The sequence below is a fragment of the Strigops habroptila genome, chromosome W (assembly GCF_004027225.2).
Source record: "Strigops habroptila isolate Jane chromosome W, bStrHab1.2.pri, whole genome shotgun sequence".
NCBI classification, from domain to species: domain Eukaryota; kingdom Metazoa; phylum Chordata; class Aves; order Psittaciformes; family Psittacidae; genus Strigops; species Strigops habroptila.
Genome location: NC_044301.2, coordinates 27,004,637 through 27,023,917, shown reverse-complemented (window position 1 = coordinate 27,023,917; position 19,281 = coordinate 27,004,637). Strand labels below are relative to the sequence as shown.

Here is a 19,281-nt window from a genome sequence, read left to right as displayed (position 1 = left end):
TTTTTTTGTGGGTTTTTTTGTTTGTTGGTTTTTTTGGTTTTTTTTGGGGGGGGGTTTGGTTTGGTGTTTTGTGGTTTTCTTTTTTGTTTGGGGGTTTTTTTTTTTCCCTTTCCCTTAGGCCATGTACTTATTCTCTTATTCTTATCAGTCTCTTGTTCAATGATGCTTAGAAGCATATTTTCATTTCCTTGAGAGAAAAAGATAGCTCTGTGCATCTTCCCTTGCTATAGACTTATGGAAGGAGTTGAGAGGGAAACTGTTGCTTGCTTTGCAGATTTTCTGCGTTGTGGTTCCTTGAACTAGTTAAAGTCCGTTATAACCTCATCTCTCTATGATGCATGATATTAAGGTCCTTTCGAACCCTAACCATTCTATGTTTCTATATAAAATATAAAACGCAGCCTGTTTTTTTTTCCATTTGTATCAGCGTCATTTGCAAGGTGTTACATATGTGATGTTATGCAAATACACCCCCCCCCCCCCCCCCAATTGGAGGGGTGTGAGGTGGAAGTATGGATTGAGAGCTGTCTCTTTGACTTTTGTATCTAATTCTATTCAAATAGACTTCTTGGGAGACTGTAGGGGGAAAGAAGAAAAGCCTTGGAAAAGAAAGTTCAGAGAACAGAGAAAAACGAGGGGACAGAGAAGTGAGTCGCGGACGGGGAAGTTCCAACAGACGGGGAAGTTCCAACAGATGGGGAAGAGGAGGCAGCCGTGGCCAAGAGTGTACGTATAGGGGTTCATGTCTAAAGATTCCGACACTTCTTGCGACTGAAACTGGCTGAGTTGAGAGCAAATGCTCAGTGCTGAAGGGATCATAACTTGTTTTCGTGACAGGTATGCTTGATCTGTCTACATGACTTGGTTTGGAGATGGTCTGTGCTTGTTCAGACACTCAATTTAAATTTCTGTCCTTTTTTGAGTAATTTATCTTGTACAAATTGCTGTTCTTTATGTAAGTTTTAGAATCTAGTCTTTGTAAGACTGCTTGAGAGCAAGTATGTTCCTGCACAGCTGATACACCTTTTTGTTTCTTTTAATGAAAACATTATTCAGCTTTGACTCCATCTCCTTTTATGAGTGGGAGAACCTGAAGATGTTCTCATCTTCTCATAAGAGGAAGACTGGGATCAGTATTAATCTCTAGCATATATTACTCACATAAGCCAACCAAAGGTGAGTTTCTACACCAGAGAAAATTCTTTGAGTTGAAACGTTTAAAAATTTGCTACAGTTTATACAGGTGCATCTGATGTTTTCAAGTTAGGTAGCATCATGTTAGATTGCCACTGGATACATGTTACTTTTTTCTCTAAGTATTATCAGCAGTATCAAAGCTGTATACACTGCCTGTAAGGGCCATACACAACACCGATAGATAAGCAGAGAAATGGGAATGAAGAAAATATGTTTAGCTTTTCACTTAATTGCAGGAAAAATATTTACAATATTAGCCAGCTCTTCTAATTCATTACTGGAATATATTTAAAATATTGTGCCAGTGAAGACATTGCGAATCTAAGTTATGCTTAGAAAAAATTGAAATTGGATCCATCAAAATGTATGTGAGGGGCAAAATTTTTGCGAGAGCCAGATGCTGCTTGTCTCTTTCTGTAAACTGGAATTTGTCAACCATCTGAAAAATCTTTATATTTGCTTCCTAGTCCAAGCCCAAGCATTAATGATTTTGTTGCTACCATTAGGAAAAGTTGTGCAGTACAAAATCTCAGCAGTGTTTTAAATGGTGGGTGTTTTTTGTTTTGGTTGTGTGGGTTGTTTTTTTTTTTTGGGTTTTTTTTTTTGTTGGGGTGTTTTTTAGTTTTGGATTTTTTTCTGGGGGTTGGTTTTTTTTTTTTTTGGGGTGGGTTTTTTTTTTTTTTTGTTTTTTTTTTTTTTTTTTTTTTTGTTTTGTTTGTTTGTTTTGGGGTTTTTTTGGTTTTTCCTTCAAGGAGCCAGCCATCTTTCAGAGTACCTCCTCAGGAGTTTTCCACAAAATAGTTAAGTTGCAGTGCTTTTCTAATGCCTCACCTTCACCCAGTCATCATCTATCTGATTTAAATACAGAGGGGTTTTTAAGTTTCCCTGGTTGTACAGACAGGGATGTGGTATGGGCACACAGGAGAAGAGTTGGTGTTCTTGCTTATCTCTTATTCTTTCACTGTTGCCACCAGCATATTATCAAGGAAGCATAGTATGAGACAGCTTTATTTCCTACCTCATTAAAGAGGTGAGGCCATAATTAATTTAATAGTGTAGGCTGTGAAACAGTGCATTTTTTTTTTTTTTTTCTCAAAAAAAACAGAAGTGTGTTTGCTGAGGGACATTTCCTTCTTATTAGATATTTTGCTTCCTAATTGTCCAGTGCAAAGTAAACATAACTTGCTTGTAGTTAGACCCCCATAGAAGATGGGCGACTGAGATCTGTTGACCAGCCCACTTTAAAATCTTGCTTTTCCTTTTGGGGTTCAGGTTAAGCAGATGGCTATATTATCTCATGTGTGAGTCTCTAAAGCTTCTCTTAAGCTGTCCTCTCTCCACAGTTAGAGCTGAAGAGAATGGAGTGGACAACAGTCAAGGAGACAGGCCTTCAGACTGTGGGAAGCGTGGCCGTGGGAGAGGTGAGATGGTGGCATTGGTGTGGGACTGGCACTGATTTCATGTCCTGAAATGGAACTCTCCCATTTATTTCTTTAAATGCTTCTTTTTAAACATTTGTTGGTTATCCTTTAATTCCATAAGCACTTCAGCCACCTTCGATTTAGGTACATTCCTCTCCATTTTATCCCTTTTCATATCTTGGTCTCAGAACAACTTAAAAGAATTCACCCAAATCATCTTTATGGTAATTTCCTGTGTAGCAGGCTGGTGTGCTCTGGCTATGGAGAGCTGTTTTCTCAGATCAACTAACGACAGCCTCCTCTGAGTTGGGAGTGCACTGGGCTCCTCAAGATGTTCCTTGGCAGCAGGAGAGTACAAGATTTCATCTGTAGGACTCTTGGGGAGGGATTTGATATGTACTCGTGCTGTTTCTTTGGGGTGGATCTGGTTGTCAGGTTTGCCTTCTGTTTTTGGTACCCACTCAGAGAAAATACAAGCCACCTTAGAGGTTTTTTGGTAAGAGAAGGAATTTGGCATGGAAGAGTTGATGAGGAGAAGTGTGGAAAAAGAATACTGTGGAGTATTGAGTACAACTCTGACCCTATCCTGTAGAAGGGATAGGAAAGATGTTGAAAATGGATTTGATATGGAATCAAGGGATGTGTAGTTGGTTTGGATTTTCATGGGTTGGAGTGGAAAGAGGCTTGTTTTTTCTTAAAGCAGGAAGAATGAAATTGAGTGGCCTAGGTACAGTGCAGATTGTGTAGGGAAGTGGGTATTAAATGAGTTAAATTGATAAAGTGCACAGCAGAGCTAAGTTACTGAAGTAATGTCTGCCTCTGGAAAAATTCTGCATTCAGAGGACTCTCTTCTTTTATGAATGTCTAGTAAGGAGGCATTCAAAGACAGGCACATCCTGATGCAAGGACATGTAGCTTCCAGAGGGCTGCAAGAATGACTCTGTTGTGCCTGTGAATCAAATGGTGTGTGCAGATAGGTAGCATTGCAGAGTAGGGTGTGGTATAGTTCACAGCTACAGTTTTTGGTATGTTAGTGCTGTTAATTGATGGAATGTAAGTTTTTTGGTTATTTGCTGTATAAAATAATCCTTTATACTCGCATTATAAATATCAAGGCAGATTTTTTTAAAATAGTTGGGTAATCTCAAATGCAGTCCATTATTTGCTTTGTAACCTTATACACTGCTTTTGTTGTTAACACTGTAGCTCTCTAGATGAATGTCATATGTCTCAAGACAAAGCACTTAATCATCAAATCAAACTGACATATCCGACTGAAGAGGAACAACTTCAATTTCTGTTCAATGGCTTAGTGTACATAGAATTACTGTATCTCTAACAAATATCTTAGACTATGAATTCATGTGTGCAAAGTATCTTAATGAAGTGTTCTCAACCATTTGTGACAAACCTGTTGAACAACTTCACATTCATTGTAGGCTCAAATTTAAACAGGGGAGATTTAGGTCAGATATAAGGAAGAAGTTCTTTACTGTGAGGGTGGTAAGGCACTGGAACAGGCTGCCCAAGTGTGGTGGTTTAAGCCCAGCCGGTAACTCAGAACCACGCAGCCACTCGCTCACTCCCCCCTTCTTCCCTCCCTCCCGCTCCCAGAGGGATGGGGAGGAGAATTGGAAGAATGTAAATCCCACGGGTTGAGATAAGAACAGTCCAGTAACTAAGGTATCATACAAAACCACTACTGCTACCGCCAATAATAATAATGATAAGGGAAATAACAAGGGGAGAGAATATAAAACTAAAAAGGGAAGGGAAAAAAACCAACAGTAAACACAAGTGATGCACAATACAATTGCTCACCACCCACTGACCGATACCCAGCCTGACCCGAGCAGCGATCTGAGTCTTCTGGGTGACTCCCCCCAGTTTATATACTGGGCATGACGTACTGTGGTATGGAATACCCCTTTAGCTAGCTACTGGAGAGGGTCCAGTGGAGGGCCACAAGGATGATCAGGGGTCTGGAGCATCTCTCTTATGAGGAGAAGTTGTGGGAGCTGGGCCTGTTTAGTTTAGAGAAGACTGAGAGGGGATCTCATTAATGCATATAAATATCTCAGAGGCAGGTGCCAGGAGGATGGTGCCAGGCTCTTTTCAGTGGTGCCCAGTGACAGGATGAGGAGCAATGGCCGTAAGCTAAAGCACAGGAAGTTTCACCTTAACATGAGGAGGAACTTCTTTACGTTGAGGGTGGCAGAGCACTGGAACAGGCTGCCCAGGGGGATTGTGGAGTTTCCTTCTCTGGAGACATTCAAAACCTGCCTGGATGCATTCCTGTGTGTCCTGGGTTCAGCTGTAGCAGTCATTTTTCTCCTTCTTAGTAGCTGGTGCAGTGCTGTGTTTTCGACTTTAGTCTGAGAAAAGTGCTGATAACACACCAATGTTTTTAGTTGTTGCTAAGTAATGTTTACTCCAATCAAGGACTTTTTCAGTCTCATGCTCTGCCAGTGAGGAGGGGCATGGGAAGCTGGGAGGAAGCAGAGACAGGACATCTGACCCAAACTAGCCAAAGGAGTATTCCGTACCACAGCACATCATGCCCAGTATATAAACTGGGGGGAGTTACCCAGAAGGGACTGATTGCTGCTCAGGTTGGGCTGGGTATCAGTCGGCAGGTGGTGAGCAATTGTATTGGGCATCACTTGTGTTTGTTTTCCTTTTCCCCTCTTAGTTTTATATTCTCTCCCCTTGTTATTTCCTTTATCATTATTATTATTGGTGGTAGCAGTAGTAGTTTTCTATTGTACCTTAGTTGTTGGACTGTTCTTATCTCAACCCATGGGAGTTACATTCTTTAGATTCTCCTCCCCATCCCTCCAGGAGCAGGGAGGAAAACGTGGGGGGGGAGTGAGCAGGCGGCTGCATGGTTCTGAGTTACCTCAGAACTGGGCTTTAACCACGACACTGTGTAACCTGCTCTAGGAGGCCCTGCCTTGGCAGTGGGGGCTGTACTAGATGATCTCCAGAGGTCCCTTCCAACAGTAATGATTCTGTGTGCAGCTGCAGCCAAGAAAGCCAACAGGATGCTGAGTTAAATCAACAAGGGCATCACCAGCATAGATAAAGATGTTGTCCCACTCTACTTAGCACTTGTCGGGCCACACCTGCAATACCGTGTTCACTTTTGGTCCCTGCTGTACAAAAAAGTTGTTGACAGGCTGGAGATGGTTTAGAGAAGGGCCACAAACATTATCAAAGGACTGGGAAGACTGCCGTATGAGGAAAGGCTGAGAGAACTGGGTTTGGTCAGCCTTGTGAGAAGGCAGCTCAGGAGACACCTTATCACCATGTTCCAGTATTTAAAGGGTGGCTACAAAGAAGCTGAAGACTCCCTTTTTACAAGGAGTCACATGGAAAGGATGAGGGGTACTGGATAGAAGTTATTCCCAGGGAGATTCCAGTTGGACACAAGAGGAAAATTTTTCACACTTTTAAGATTTGCCTGGACAGGGTGCTGGGACATCTAGTCTAGGTCATGCTTTGCCAAGACAGATTGGACCAGATGATCCTTGAGGTTCCTTCCAACCTGGTATTTTATGATTCTGTCACCGAAAGTCGGGAGAATAAAACTCCTTAATACCAACGTAGCATTAAGAAGCAGGCACTTCTTTATTGCAGTGCTGGGTGCTAGGTGGAATTTCCACAAATCAAGCACACCCCATGCCGATTTCGTCATTACATTTATACACAAAAATTACAAGGTAGTACACTCCCAGTTATGATGATTGGTTAGTGATTTGCATATAATTATAATATCTGCTGTGTCATTCTCTTCTGTTACTATGCTTGCACAGAGGAAGGGTCCTTCACCTGGGCAAGGTTCTTTTCGATCTGTGGATGTATTTTTTAGTATTATAATGAGAGTATAATGTGGATAGTTCATCTAAAGGACACCCTAATCTTATTTTGTTGCCAAGTTGGCTGGCTAGATATCTACCTTGCCAGGTTGTCAAATAACTCATCCTATATACAATAGACTCTAGGTGCTCTGGTTTTGGTCTAGAGAGTAAAGACTAATGCTAACATGTTACAGAGAACAGGGACGTCAAGCAACACAGTGGCAGATTTCAAGTAACACAGCAACCCATGCTAACATAAAGGCTAACTTCTTAAATCAAGATGTTCCTATAGCTGTTTCACAAACAAACACAAAATGTAGAAAGATTCAATAAAACTTAAGATAATCTGCAACAATTCTATGAATTACCACATAATTTTGTCATTAAAATAAGCATCACTGCTCTCAGTCTGCAGCTCCTGACCACCTCCTATTCATGTAATACAAAATAATATTCATAGTCTTCCTCAAAGAAATCAACAAACTGGAGAAACCTCAGATACTGAGGTCCTAAAGAGGAGGAGAAGAAAAAATAAAGCAATAAATACAAACAAACAAAAAGCCCACCCCAAACCAAAAAACTATATAGAAATATGCTGCATATAAGAAATAGTTTCTAACAGTTTGCGTAGACATGTGCTTTATGGATGATTAATAAATAAGTTTTCATGCCTTGTTGGTGCTATGCAACATGGGAAAATAAAGCCATTCATTGTATCAAGAAGCTTGTAAACAGGCTGGTAGCTTAAAATTGGAGGCAACAAATACTTGTTAAAATAGAAATTAATGTTCTTGTGGGTGATAACAAGGTGGTTTGAGTAATTTGAATTGGGTAATTTTCGTGTCAGTAACTGATTAAGGGGGAAGCAGAAGGAATGTGTAGTCACGGGTTTGCAAAAGCACAGGAGGGTAGGGGCGGGCAGGTGGGCTGAGTCAGAAGGAAGCAAATGGAATATTTAAACTTTCTCCTTATAGGTAAAGAGTGGTGGGGAATTTCTTGATAGATTGGAGTATGTAGGGAGTCTGGGATTCTAGAGCATCTTAGGCAAGAGTGAGTAATTAGAGACTAAGTTTTGAACTATGTCTAATGATTTTACAATAGCCATTTCATGTGGGATGGGTCTTTAGGTAAGTCCTTTTGGCATTTGGAGCTACTTCACTAGATACAGAAAAGATAGCAAAGAATTTTCAAGTCCTGCCGGAAGATGTACTCTTAGATGAACTGTGGCTTACTTGCATGTGTTAGGGAAAAATTCTTCTGTGAGGAAATTTGGGAAGTAAATGATATTTAAGTTTTCTTTTTCAACCATGGTATTTTCTAATGTGACAGACTAGTGATAGGCGGCTCCTCTGCTGTTGCTGTTACTTGTTAAATGGTGTTTTCTCTCCTAGTGTTTGGACGTGGCAGAGGGAGAGGAGCGGGGAGATTTTCAGCCCAAGGCATGGGGTAAGAAACATGCAGAGCACAGATTTTGGCAATGATCAAACTCAGTGGCAATATTAATTGACGATGTTAATATTGCCTCTGTATTAATATTGCTATGTGTTTGATATCCCAATATGGATGCAAAAAATCACAGATCTGTTAGATGATTAATGGATTATTTTTGTTTTGTAATTATACACACCTATGCAAACCTAATGTAAGTTCACCCAATGTCAGTATCTCAAACTTGGAGAACCCATTTGTACCTATCAGTAGCAGTCACATAGTGCCTTGGAGGCTGAAAGTTCTATGTCTCTTTTTTTCCCCTTTTTATCTGTGTCTGCTCATAGAGGAAAAAAATTCCTTTGAAGCAAAAACTATAAGTATGTGGAAATTGAGATGTTAAATTTAATACAACTTCAGCTAAAAATGATGGCACTTGTGTTCAATGAATGACCCATGTGTTCTCTTCTATTTCTTAACTTTAAAAACTCTAGGACATTTAACCCTGCAGACTATACGGAGTCTTCTGCCGCTGATAGCTTTGGGACAAAATCAGAGATTTGGGAGACTGGTCAGAATGATGCAGATGATGGAACTGGTAAGATGCTTCAAGAAGTGGAAGGATTGAAATGAAGAACTGTAGCAAATTGCAGTTAAAATAACCATTTTGTTAGTGTTCAGTTAATTTCTGAAAATGTAAATATATCTCAGGTGACACAGATATTAGTTCACTTTTATAGCTTAATTGCTACTGATATGCAGAGCACATGCTGTAGCCTGAGTGACTGGTTAGAATGAAGGGAAGGCAGTTTGCCTCTTTTGTTTGTTGGGTTTTTTTGTTTGTTTTTAGTACTAACAATCCCTTGAGAGACAAAGGGATTTGAAGAGTTATTGGAAGACCGTTATTTGTGAAGAAATGCTTAGATATCTGAAGTACTGCTTAAGAGCTTACCTAATGTAGTTAAGGAGTGTAAGTTCTCAGTGACACTGGGATGGCTTTGGCAGCCCCACCTGTACTACGCAGGAATTTAAGGATGTGAGATTGTGATGGAGGAGAGTTCCAAGATCTGACACCTTTGAAAAGAATTATTAACTAAAGCATGAGTAGGCACTTGAATGGAAGCCAAAAGAACAGTCTGTCTGTCTGAAGATAGAGGCAGCTGTGTTTTTTTGTATGAAGTTTCAAGTATGCACTCCCAGCTAAGGGTAAGACACAGACGTAGTTTGGAAAGGAACCACTTAGCAATCATCTCATGGTGATTCAGAAATGAAGAATGTGACCTGCTCATCTGTGATTGGGAAAACAGGATACCTCGCTGCTTCCCATACTTTGTGACAAGAGATGAAGACAAAGGAAACCTAGTGTCAGGATGGAGAAATTAATGTATGTTATTGTCCACACTTGGGAACCTTCGAGTGATAGGAGACTTTTTTTTTTTTTTCAATTTTTTTTTTTTTTTTTTTTGCCCCAGCAAAGGGAAACTTTTCTGATCTCTTCATTGCTGAAGCCTACTCAGATGATTTTTCATCAACTTCTGTGTCAAGGGTGGAAGGAAATGATACTGGAGGGCAGGGTGTGCTTTGAACTCTGCTGTGAGCCTCTTGAGATACAGCTTTCTAAATTTCATACAAGCTCTTCTGCACTTAACCAGAGAAGGCAATAACAGGCTCAGAGTTTAGGAGGGGTTATTAGGCAGCTGTTTTGTCACTGAGTGCTTTCTAGTCCAGTGTGGGAGAGTGGCACTGAGTATATTAATGGTTATTGAAAGGGAGCTCTTTTGCCAAATTATGGCATCTTTCCATGGAATTACTTTTGAAATTACTTGGTGCTATAGTGCAAACAGAAATGCACCTTTTACTTTCACTCATGCTAGTTTATCAAATAAGTTTATCAGGTAATGGGTTAGAAGGACACCTAATGGCTTGAAAATTCCCCTAGGAATACTGATACTGTTGTTTGCTATATGGTAGTGGCAGGCAGGGTATGTTGTCACAAGTATTGCAGAAGCAATAAGGTTAACTAATTAAAGACAACATACAAGAAAGGCATGGGGAGACTAAACCAGAGGTAGAAAATTCATTTGTTTAATGAATGCAACTGTAAGGCTGTGGCTTACAAATTACTTTGACTTGTGCTCTACTTCCCAAGTGAGCTTGAATGTTTGTGACCCTCCCTGCTAACTCTGGGTAGCCTTCATGTGCCTCTCCTATGGCAACCTCTGTTCCTTCTTGTAGGCATCTCCTCAGTCTTCGGTAATGGAAGAATTCTGCCTAGGAATAAGAGTAGTTTGGTGTCGGTAAACTGATCCCTGTAAGAGTACAAATGTGTCTACACAAATGTGTCTACATAAGGGGTTTGCTGCTGACCAAACAGATTGGTGGAAATTCAAAATGTACAAGTTGACATGTGGAATTTCTTTTTGGTTGTCAAGTGTGTTTTTGCTGTTAGGTTTTGTACATGTCACTGGGAACTGCACTGAACTTCAGTAACGCAACTTAAGGTGTGTATGGAAAGTTGGGGAGCATAGTATGGAGAAGAAGGTGTGAGAAGGCATTTGTGAATTTTCCCTGGCCCTGTCAGATAATGGTTCGTACGGGTATAAATGAGTAGGTGTCAGTGTAGGGAGTTTCTGCAAAATCATTTGGTTGGTGGAAATTTAAACTAGTTAAGTGTGAATGTTCTTTTTGGGTGCTAAGTGTCTTTTTGCTGATAATCTTAATTTACTTTCAGTACAAATGGAAAAGACACCATAACTAACAAAACAAAAATGTGTCTATATATATGACTATAGGAAGAGTGTTTTATTTTAGTGTTTCTTCTTTAGACAAGCTGTAGGAATGTCAGAATAAGTCCCTGAGCCAAAAAGATCTCTTTTTAAAGAGTAGGCTTTAAAATGGAATAATTTAATTTCGTCCAAGTGGGAAGCACTTTCAACCTTGTGATGGGAAGCATCTTGAGGTCTGTTAGAGGAGGCTGCAGCTGGGGTAGTAGTTTTAAAGCAGAAGAGAGAGTGCTGGGAAGATGGAAGCAGGGGTAGGGAGAAGGAGTGGCAGACAAGGTGTGGGGCTGGAAGCAGGTTGTACAAAGTTGAGCTGGTGATTTGGCTTGTTAATCACAAATATTAGTTTTCAATTGTGGTGTTTTTTTGGTGGGGTTGGTTTTTTTTTGTTTGTTTGGGGTTTTTTTATTTTATTTACAGTGCTGTTACCTTAGTTACAAATCAACACTCCTAGTAATAAATAAGTTACTAATGCGGAGTTACTAAAGGTGTGAATGTGTATATGTATGGAAATCCATAAAGCCTGCAGTGGGCTAGTGAGGATGTCAGATAAGAGTATACACTGAGGAAGTACAGGATGGAAATCCCTCTTTTTATTCCTCATTACCCAGTCCCGTTTCTTATTTCATCTAAGAAAAAAAAATAAAATAAATATTAGCTTATGCTAGCTACTTGGAAAATTAGTCTTTGATCTGCAGTTACATTAAAAAAAGAGATAACTGGGCAACTACCCAGAGAAACAAAACCAGTTTTGCATATCAAAAAGTTTTCTGATATAAAAATATTTGCAAATATAAACTTTGTGAATTTCTGAGTATTCACTAAGTATTTCCTCTTTAAGCCAGTACTGGGAAAGGATTGACATCAACATTTTCAAACAAATAAATACGCTATTTTTTTCAAAATGTAGTTGCCCCTATATGTGCTCTGAAAATGCTCTAGAACTTGTCCTGAATTGTTGCAGGCGCCAGAGGAATCGTAGTAGCCTGAATGAAAGGTGTTTCTAGGTGCGCCATCATGCGATCCTATAGAAAAGCTAGCTGGTTCTGTGGAAGTAAAATTTAGCATTGTTGGTTGAAATAAAAAAAGAGTAAAGGGAACATCTTTAATGGTTCATAACATTTAAGTTTAATTGTATTCCAAATAATTCAGCATCAGATTTTCTGCATCCTAATTTTTATAGAAGGTAATGCACAAATGAAAGGCAAAGAGAAGGGACAGGTGGGAGAAACAAAACGACCAATCCTCATCCAATAGGAAATAAACTTAAACACCATGATGACTGATATTTTCTTACAGTCATGCTGAGTGTTCAGTCTCTTAGCTTTTTTGTAATGTACAAGTCAGTGGGAGATCCTGCACATCAAATCACAGTAGGAAGAAAAGGACATATGTTTGGGATAGACCAAAATAAAATTATTTTGGGGCTAATATCTATGACTGATTATTTTTTTAAAAAGGGGACCCCCCCCCCAAAAAAAACCCCAACAGAAACACCACCCCCAGAAAAAACCAAAACAAAACAAAAAACCCCAACAACAAAACCGAATAACCAAACAAAAAAAAACCCCAAACCCCCACCAAAAACCAAACAAAAAACCCCAAACACAAAAAAGACCCAACAAACAAACAAAAAAAAAGAAAAGACCAACCCTCCTCCCCCCCCAAAAAAAGCCACCAAAAAACCCCACCAGAAAACCACCAAACAAATAGTGTGACAGGAAGTGAGGAATTAGAGGAAAATAGCTGAAGACTTACCAAAACCATATAGTATATTGCTTTATAACTTTCTAAAACCAAATTTGTTATGAAGGGAAACATGAAAGAGTCAAAGCCATCGAGGATGAAGTTGCTATGACGATGATCCTTGAAAACAGGAAGCATAATTTCAGTGGAAAACAGAGAACTCTTAAATTGTGATGCTTTGCAAGGCTTGGGGGTAAAGGCTGGGCAGAGAGGATGTATGGGAGTTACAATAATGCCAAGGTGGATTTTGGACTAAAAGGAAATTATACACTTGTGGCAAGATCAGACTTAGAATTCCATCAGTAGGAGGAAGGAGTTAGCAAACGGGATTTAATGCAGAGAAGAGCAGTGAAATAACTGAGGCTGTAATGATTGAGTTGGGAAGGTAGAGTGTTAATAAGCCACAATATAATAAACTTAGCTTGGGTAAGCTAATAAAAGGTTGAAGGGTTGTGTTTAAAAAGTATGTAAAAAGTAAACTCACAGAACCATGGTCATAAGTAGAAGCAACAGGCAAACATTTAAATTGAATGTCAGGAAAATGTCCCAAGTGTTATTCTAAATAGATTTGATCTTCCAAATGTGACAGGGGGATGTTTAAGAGTAGGGCTTGATTTGTCTGAGCTCTTTTTGTGTTTGTTTTAGCACAAGGTTTGTCTTCTGCAGAGGCAGGCCTTGCTTTGACTGATGGGAGATAAATATAAGCAGGGCAAATAGCAGAATGTATTTCTTAAAGAAGAAATATCATAGGAAGAGCTCCTGTGCTGGTCAGGGGAAGGGAGAGAAAATCAATTGTTTCTCTAAAAACTGCTGTTCAGCGGACTTTACCTCCTTTCCAAAATTTCTGTGGAAATGTGTGTATTAGTCTGGAAATTTGAGGCATTGTAGTAATTTTGATGTGCTCAGATATGATTATTAGTTATTTTTCAGCATGTAGAAACTTCCTGGTTAAGGGCTCTTTGGTAAAATGGGAGCATGAGATGTTTCTAGCAATTCTATATTGCTCCACAGAGCCAACACAGAGTGAATGTTACCTTGCTCAGGACCTGCCAAATAATTGTGGATTGCAAGGTATAAAACTCATCTCTTCTCCCTACCATGTGGATATCTTTGTGGAAGGTTTGTTTGCCTCACTGGATTAGTGCTATGAGACCCTCCTCTGCCCCAAACAGTGCTATCATAGAATAGTTAGGGTTGGAAAGGACCTTAAGATCATCTAGTTCCAACCCCTCTGCCATGGGCAGGGACACCTCACACTAAAACATGTCACCCAAGACTCCATCCAACCTGGCCTTGAACACTGCCAGGGATGGAGCATTCACAACTTCCTTGGGCAACCCGTTCCAGTGCCTCACCACCCTCACGGTAAAGAACTTCTTCCTTATATCGAACGTAAACTTCCCCTGTTTAAGTTTGAACCCATTCCCCCTTGCACTATCGCTACAGTCTGTAATGAAGAGTCCCTCCCCAGCATCCTTATAGGCCCCCTTCAGATACTGGAAGGCTGCTAGGAGGTCTCCATGCAGCCTTCTCTTCTCCAGGCTGAACAGCCCCAACTCTCTCAGCCTGTCTTCATACGGGAGGTGCTTGAGCCCCCTTATCATCCTCGTGGCCCTCCTCTGGACTTGCTCCAACAGCTCTATGTCCTTTTTATGTTGAGGACACCAGAACTGTACACAGTACTCCAAGTGAGGTCTCACGAGAGCAGAGGGGCAGGATCACCTCCTTTGACCTGCTGGTCACACTTCTTTTGATGCAGCCCAGGATACAGTTGGCTTTCTGGGCTGTGATAACATACTGCTGGCTGATGTTAAGCTTCTCATCAACCAACACCCCCAAGTCCTTCTCTGCAGGGCTGCTCTGAATCTCTTCTCCGCCCAACCTGCAGCTGTGCCTGGGATTGCCCTGACCCAGGTGTAGGACCTTGCACTTGGCTTGGTTAAACTTCATGAGGTTGGCATTGGCCTACCTCACAAGCATGTCAAGGTCCCTCTGGATGGCATCCCTTCCCTCCAGCGTATAAACCAAACCATATAACTTAGTGTCGTCGGCACACTTGCTGAGGGTGCGCTCCATCCCACTTGTCCATGTCGCCGACAATGATATTGAACAAGATCAGTCCCAACGCTGACCCCTGAGGGACACCACTTGTTACTGGTCTCCAATTGGACATTGAGCCGTTGACCACAGCTCTTTGCGAGCAGCCATCCAGCCAATTCTTTATCCACTGTGTGGTCCATCCATCAAATTGATGTCTCTCCAATTTAGAGATGAGGATGTCGTGCGGGACAGTGTCAAACGATTTGCACAAGTCCAGGTAGATGACGTCAACTGCTTTTCCCCTATCCATCAGTTCCGTCAGCCGTAGAAGGCCAGCAAATTGGTCAGGCAGGAATTGCCCTTAGTGAAGCCATATTGGCTGTCACCAACCACCTCGTTGTTTTTCATGTGCCTTGGCATGGTTTCCAAGAGAATCTGCTCCAAGATTTTTCCAGGCACAGAGGTGAGGCTGACTGGTCTGTAGTTCCCGGGGTCTTCCATTATCCCCTTCTTGAAAACAGGGGTTATGTTTCCCTTCTTCCAGTCATCAGGAACTTCACCCGACTGCCATGATATTTCAAATATGATGGACAGTGGCTTAGCAACTTGATTTGCCAGCTCCTTCAGGACCCGTGGATGGATTTCATCAGGTCCCATGGACTTGTGCACATTCAGGTTCTTAAGATGATCTCGATCCTGATCCTCTCTGACGGTGGGCCTAGGGTCTTGTTGTGGTTTAACCCCAGACAGTAACTCAGAACCATGCAGCCACTCGCTCACTCCCCCTCTTTTTCCTCCCTCAGCTCCCGGAGGGATGGGGAGGAGAATCAGAAGAATGTAACTCCCACAGGTTGAGATAAGAGCATTCCAGTAAATAAGTATAATACAAAACCACTACTACTACCACCAATAATTGTAAGGGCAATAACAAGGGGAGAGGATACAATTGCTCACCACCTGCCGACCGATACCCAGCCCGACCCCAGCAGCGATCTGTGCCTTCTGCATAACTCCCCCCGGATTATATACTGGGCATGACGTGCCATGGTATGGAATACCCCTTTGGCCAGTTTGGGTGAGGTGTCCTGTCTCTGTTCCTCCCGGCTTCCCCTCCTCACTGGCAGACCATGAGAATGAGAATGTCCTTGATCAGAGTAAACATTACTTAGCAAGAACCACAAACATCGGTGTTATCAGCATTGTTCCCAGGCTGAAAGTCAAAAGCACAGCACTTCACCAGCTACTAAGAAGGAGAAAAATGACTGCTATAGCTGAACCCAGGACAGTATCCACCCCTTATTCCATACCATTCACGTCATGCTCAGATCCCACATTTTTGAATATACCATCGCTTTCATCTCGTATATGTGTATATATATACACCCACACCCACACACAAAGAGAGGGATATCTTTCCTTAGTCCGTGGGCCAATCCCTGTAAAGTTTCTGAATTCATCCAGTCCATGACGTCAGCCTCCATCCAATATCTCTTTTTTCAGTTGAAGTTTAGCCAGCCCTGGATCCTCTGTATCCCTGACTCCAAAAGCCAAGGGGTTGACCTCGAGTCTCCCCTGGAGCTTTCTGCCAGAGGCTCCAGGTAGGACCATTCTCCCTGACTGCAGTGTAGAGCACATTTTTCACATCTTGCCCGGTCCGGACTGGTCCAAGGGCTACTGCATGAACTATTTCTCGTTTAATTTGTTCGAAGGCTTGTTGTTGCTCAGGGCCCCATTTGAAATCATTCTTCTTCCGGGTCATGTGGTAGAGGGGGCTTACAATCAGACTGTAATTTGGGATGTGCATTCTCCAGAACCCCACAACACCTAAGAAAGCTTGTGTTTCTTTCTTGTTAGTTGGTGGAGACATTGCTGTTATCTTGTTGATCACATCTGTGGGGATCTGGCTACGTCCATCTTGCCATTTTATTCCCAAAAATTGAATCTCCTGTGCAGGTCCCTTGACCTTACTCCGTTTTACGGCAAAACCGGCCTTCAGCAGGATTTGGATTATCTTCCTCCCTTTCTCAAAAGCTTCTTCTGCTGTACCCCCCCCACGATGATGTCATCAATGTATTGCAGGTGTTCTGGAGCTTGCCCCTGTTCCAGTGCAGTCTGGATCAATCCATGGCAGATGGTAGGGCTGTGTTTCCACCCATTCCTGAGGCAGTCCAAGTGTCCTGCACAACTCTCCAAGTAAAAGCAAACTGTGAGCTGCACTCTGCTGCCAAAGGAATTGAGAAAAATGCATTGTCAGTATCACTTGTGGCATCCCCCTTGGCTGCCTTTGACTCCAGTTCATAGTGATGTTCTAGCATGTCCGATACGGCAGCACTCAATGGTGGTGTGACTTCATTCAGGCCACGATAGTGTACTGTTAGTCTCCATTCTCCATTAGACTTTGGCACTGGCCATATGGTGCTATTAAAGGGTGAGCGGGTCCTCCTGATCACTCCTTGGCTCTCCAGTCTATGGATCAGCTTATGGATGGGAATCAAGGAGTCTCGGTTGGTGCGATATTGCCGCCGGTGCACTGTTGTGGTCGCAATTGGCACTTGTTGTTCTTCGACCTTCAGCAACCCCTCAAGAGAAGGATCCTCTGAGACACCAGGCAAGGTGGACAGCTGCTTAATTTCCTCTGTTTCCAAGGCAGCTCTACCAAAAGCCTATCGGTACCCTTTTGGGTCTTTGAAGTACCCTCTCCTGAGATAGTCTATGCCAAGGATGCATGGAGCCCCTGGACCAGTCAAAATGGGGTGCTTTTGCCACTTCCTCCCAGTCAGGCTGATTTCAGCCTCCAGTACAGGCAACTCTTGGGATCCTCCTGTCACTCCAGAAATATAAATGGGTTTCACCCCTTGATACCTTGATGGCATCAGGGTGCACTGTGCACCGGTATCTACTAGAGCCTTATACTTCTGTGGGACTGATGTGCCAGGCCATCTGATCCACACAGTCCGATAAACCCGATTATCCCTCTCCTCCACCTGTCTGGAGGCAGGGCCCCTCTAATAGTGATCATAAGATTGTCCTCTTCTGTCTTGTAGAAAGGGATTAGAATTCCTTATCACAGGAGCTGGAGTAAAATCAGCTCTTCCACTCCATCTGGGAATCTGCTCACCAGAGGCTGGAGCAGCAGCTTTCCTGGGAGGATCATCCTTGACCATTGTTCTCCTCTTCAGTTCACGCACCCGTTGCTCCAGAACTGAGGTAGGTTTTCCATCCCACTTTCTCATGTCTTCTCCGTGATCCCACAGGTAAAACCATAGGGTGGACCATGGCGTGTTCCTCCTATATTTTCTCTCTCGAGCAGTACAGCGTCTTCTGTTAATAGTTGAGACCTGGGTTTGTGCACGTGGGGAGCTGGATGGATCGGATAAATTGTCTCTCAATTGTTTGAACTCCTGGGACAGTTTTTCCACAGCTGAAATGATGGAAGGGGTGAGATTGTCTTTGAAATCTTGGAGTTGATGAGTCACTTCATCCACTGTTGGTCGTGCATGTCATTCCAGGTAATTGATGCCAATGAGTGGGCATATGATGATGGAGCGCTCTGTGTAAGTTTCCGCCACATGGGTCGTGTTCTTTCAACTTCATCTGGATCTATGGATGTATTCCTGGCATCCGGCCCATGATAGATTATCTCTAGAATGGCTGATTCCCTCAGGGACTGGATGCCTCTCTCTGTCGTGTTCCAGTTGTCTGAGCAACTCATAACATCGTCCTTGTAGGGAAACCTTTCCTTCACAGCTGCCAAGAGCCGCCTCCAAAGGCTGAGGACTCGTTTCTCTTTTGTAATCACTTTGTCAATTCCCCCTTCCCTAGCAAGTGATCCCAGCTGCTTGGCTTCCCTACCTTCTAGTTCGTGACCATCGGCCCCATTGTCCCAGCATCGGAGCAACCAGGTGACAATGTGCTCCCCTGGAAGACAGGTGAAATCTTTTCACATATTCTGCAGCTCGGTCGAGGTCCGGGGATGAGAAGTCACCTCTTCTTCCTCTTCCTCTGATTCACGTAGTAATAACTCTTTTTCAGATGCTGTCCCCTGTAGTAATTGCATTGGGACTTCATCTTTCTTCACGGGTTGCTTTTTGTGCCTCTCTCGTTTGCTTTTCCCCTTGCTTACAGGGCCAACCGATATTGGCACGAATTGGTCATTTGATTTAGCTGCAGTGTCTATCCTGTGGCTGGAGTGGCTGCAGTGTCTGCAGTGTCTGCCACTAGGACTGAAGTGGTTGCAGTATCTGTAGCCAGGGTTGGTGCAGCTGCTGTGCTTGGGGGTTGAGTAACACCAACAGCTGCATTGTCTGTTGCTGTCAGGGTTTTAGTAGCTGCTGTGCTTGTCGCTGGGGTTGGTGTAGCTGCAGTGCTTGGAGTTGGAGTAGCTGTGTTGTCTGTTGCTTTGCCATCAGATCCAGAGACATTTTTTCCTTTTGAAGGTATTGGATCCTGTTGAGCAGGGCTCTGTAGGCATACACCAAGCTCCAGCCCGTTGCCATTATTTGTCCCTCTCTGGTATAACCAGGATGACGGCACACTTCGTTTAAGTGTTTTACTAGATTTTCCGGATGTTGCACTTGTTCAGTGGTGAAGTTCCAAAGCACTGGAGGGGCCCACTGGCCTAGATACTTGCCCATACTATCCCACACACCCTGCCACTCATGACTGTCCAGCCTCAGGGAAAATCTCTTGGTGGTCCTCGTATATCATCATGTAACCCTAGACTAGACTCAAACCCAACACTGCTTAACTTTCGAGATCAGACGAAATAGGGTGTTCCCAGGGTGGGATGGCCATGGGTAAAACACACTC

General features: G+C 42.5%; 1 protein-coding gene across 1 annotated transcript in view; it reads left to right on the top strand.

Moving 5' to 3' along the window:
• LOC115619119 (ubiquitin-associated protein 2-like) overlaps positions 1 to 19,281 on the top strand; it is a 127,469-nt gene that overhangs the window by 43,751 nt on the left and 64,437 nt on the right. Inside the window, exons 5-8 of the mRNA XM_030511161.1 lie at positions 564 to 726; positions 2,541 to 2,618; positions 7,870 to 7,924; positions 8,401 to 8,504. Coding sequence (XP_030367021.1) covers positions 564 to 726; positions 2,541 to 2,618; positions 7,870 to 7,924; positions 8,401 to 8,504 — 400 coding nt within the window. The remainder of the gene's footprint in view (positions 1 to 563; positions 727 to 2,540; positions 2,619 to 7,869; positions 7,925 to 8,400; positions 8,505 to 19,281) is intronic.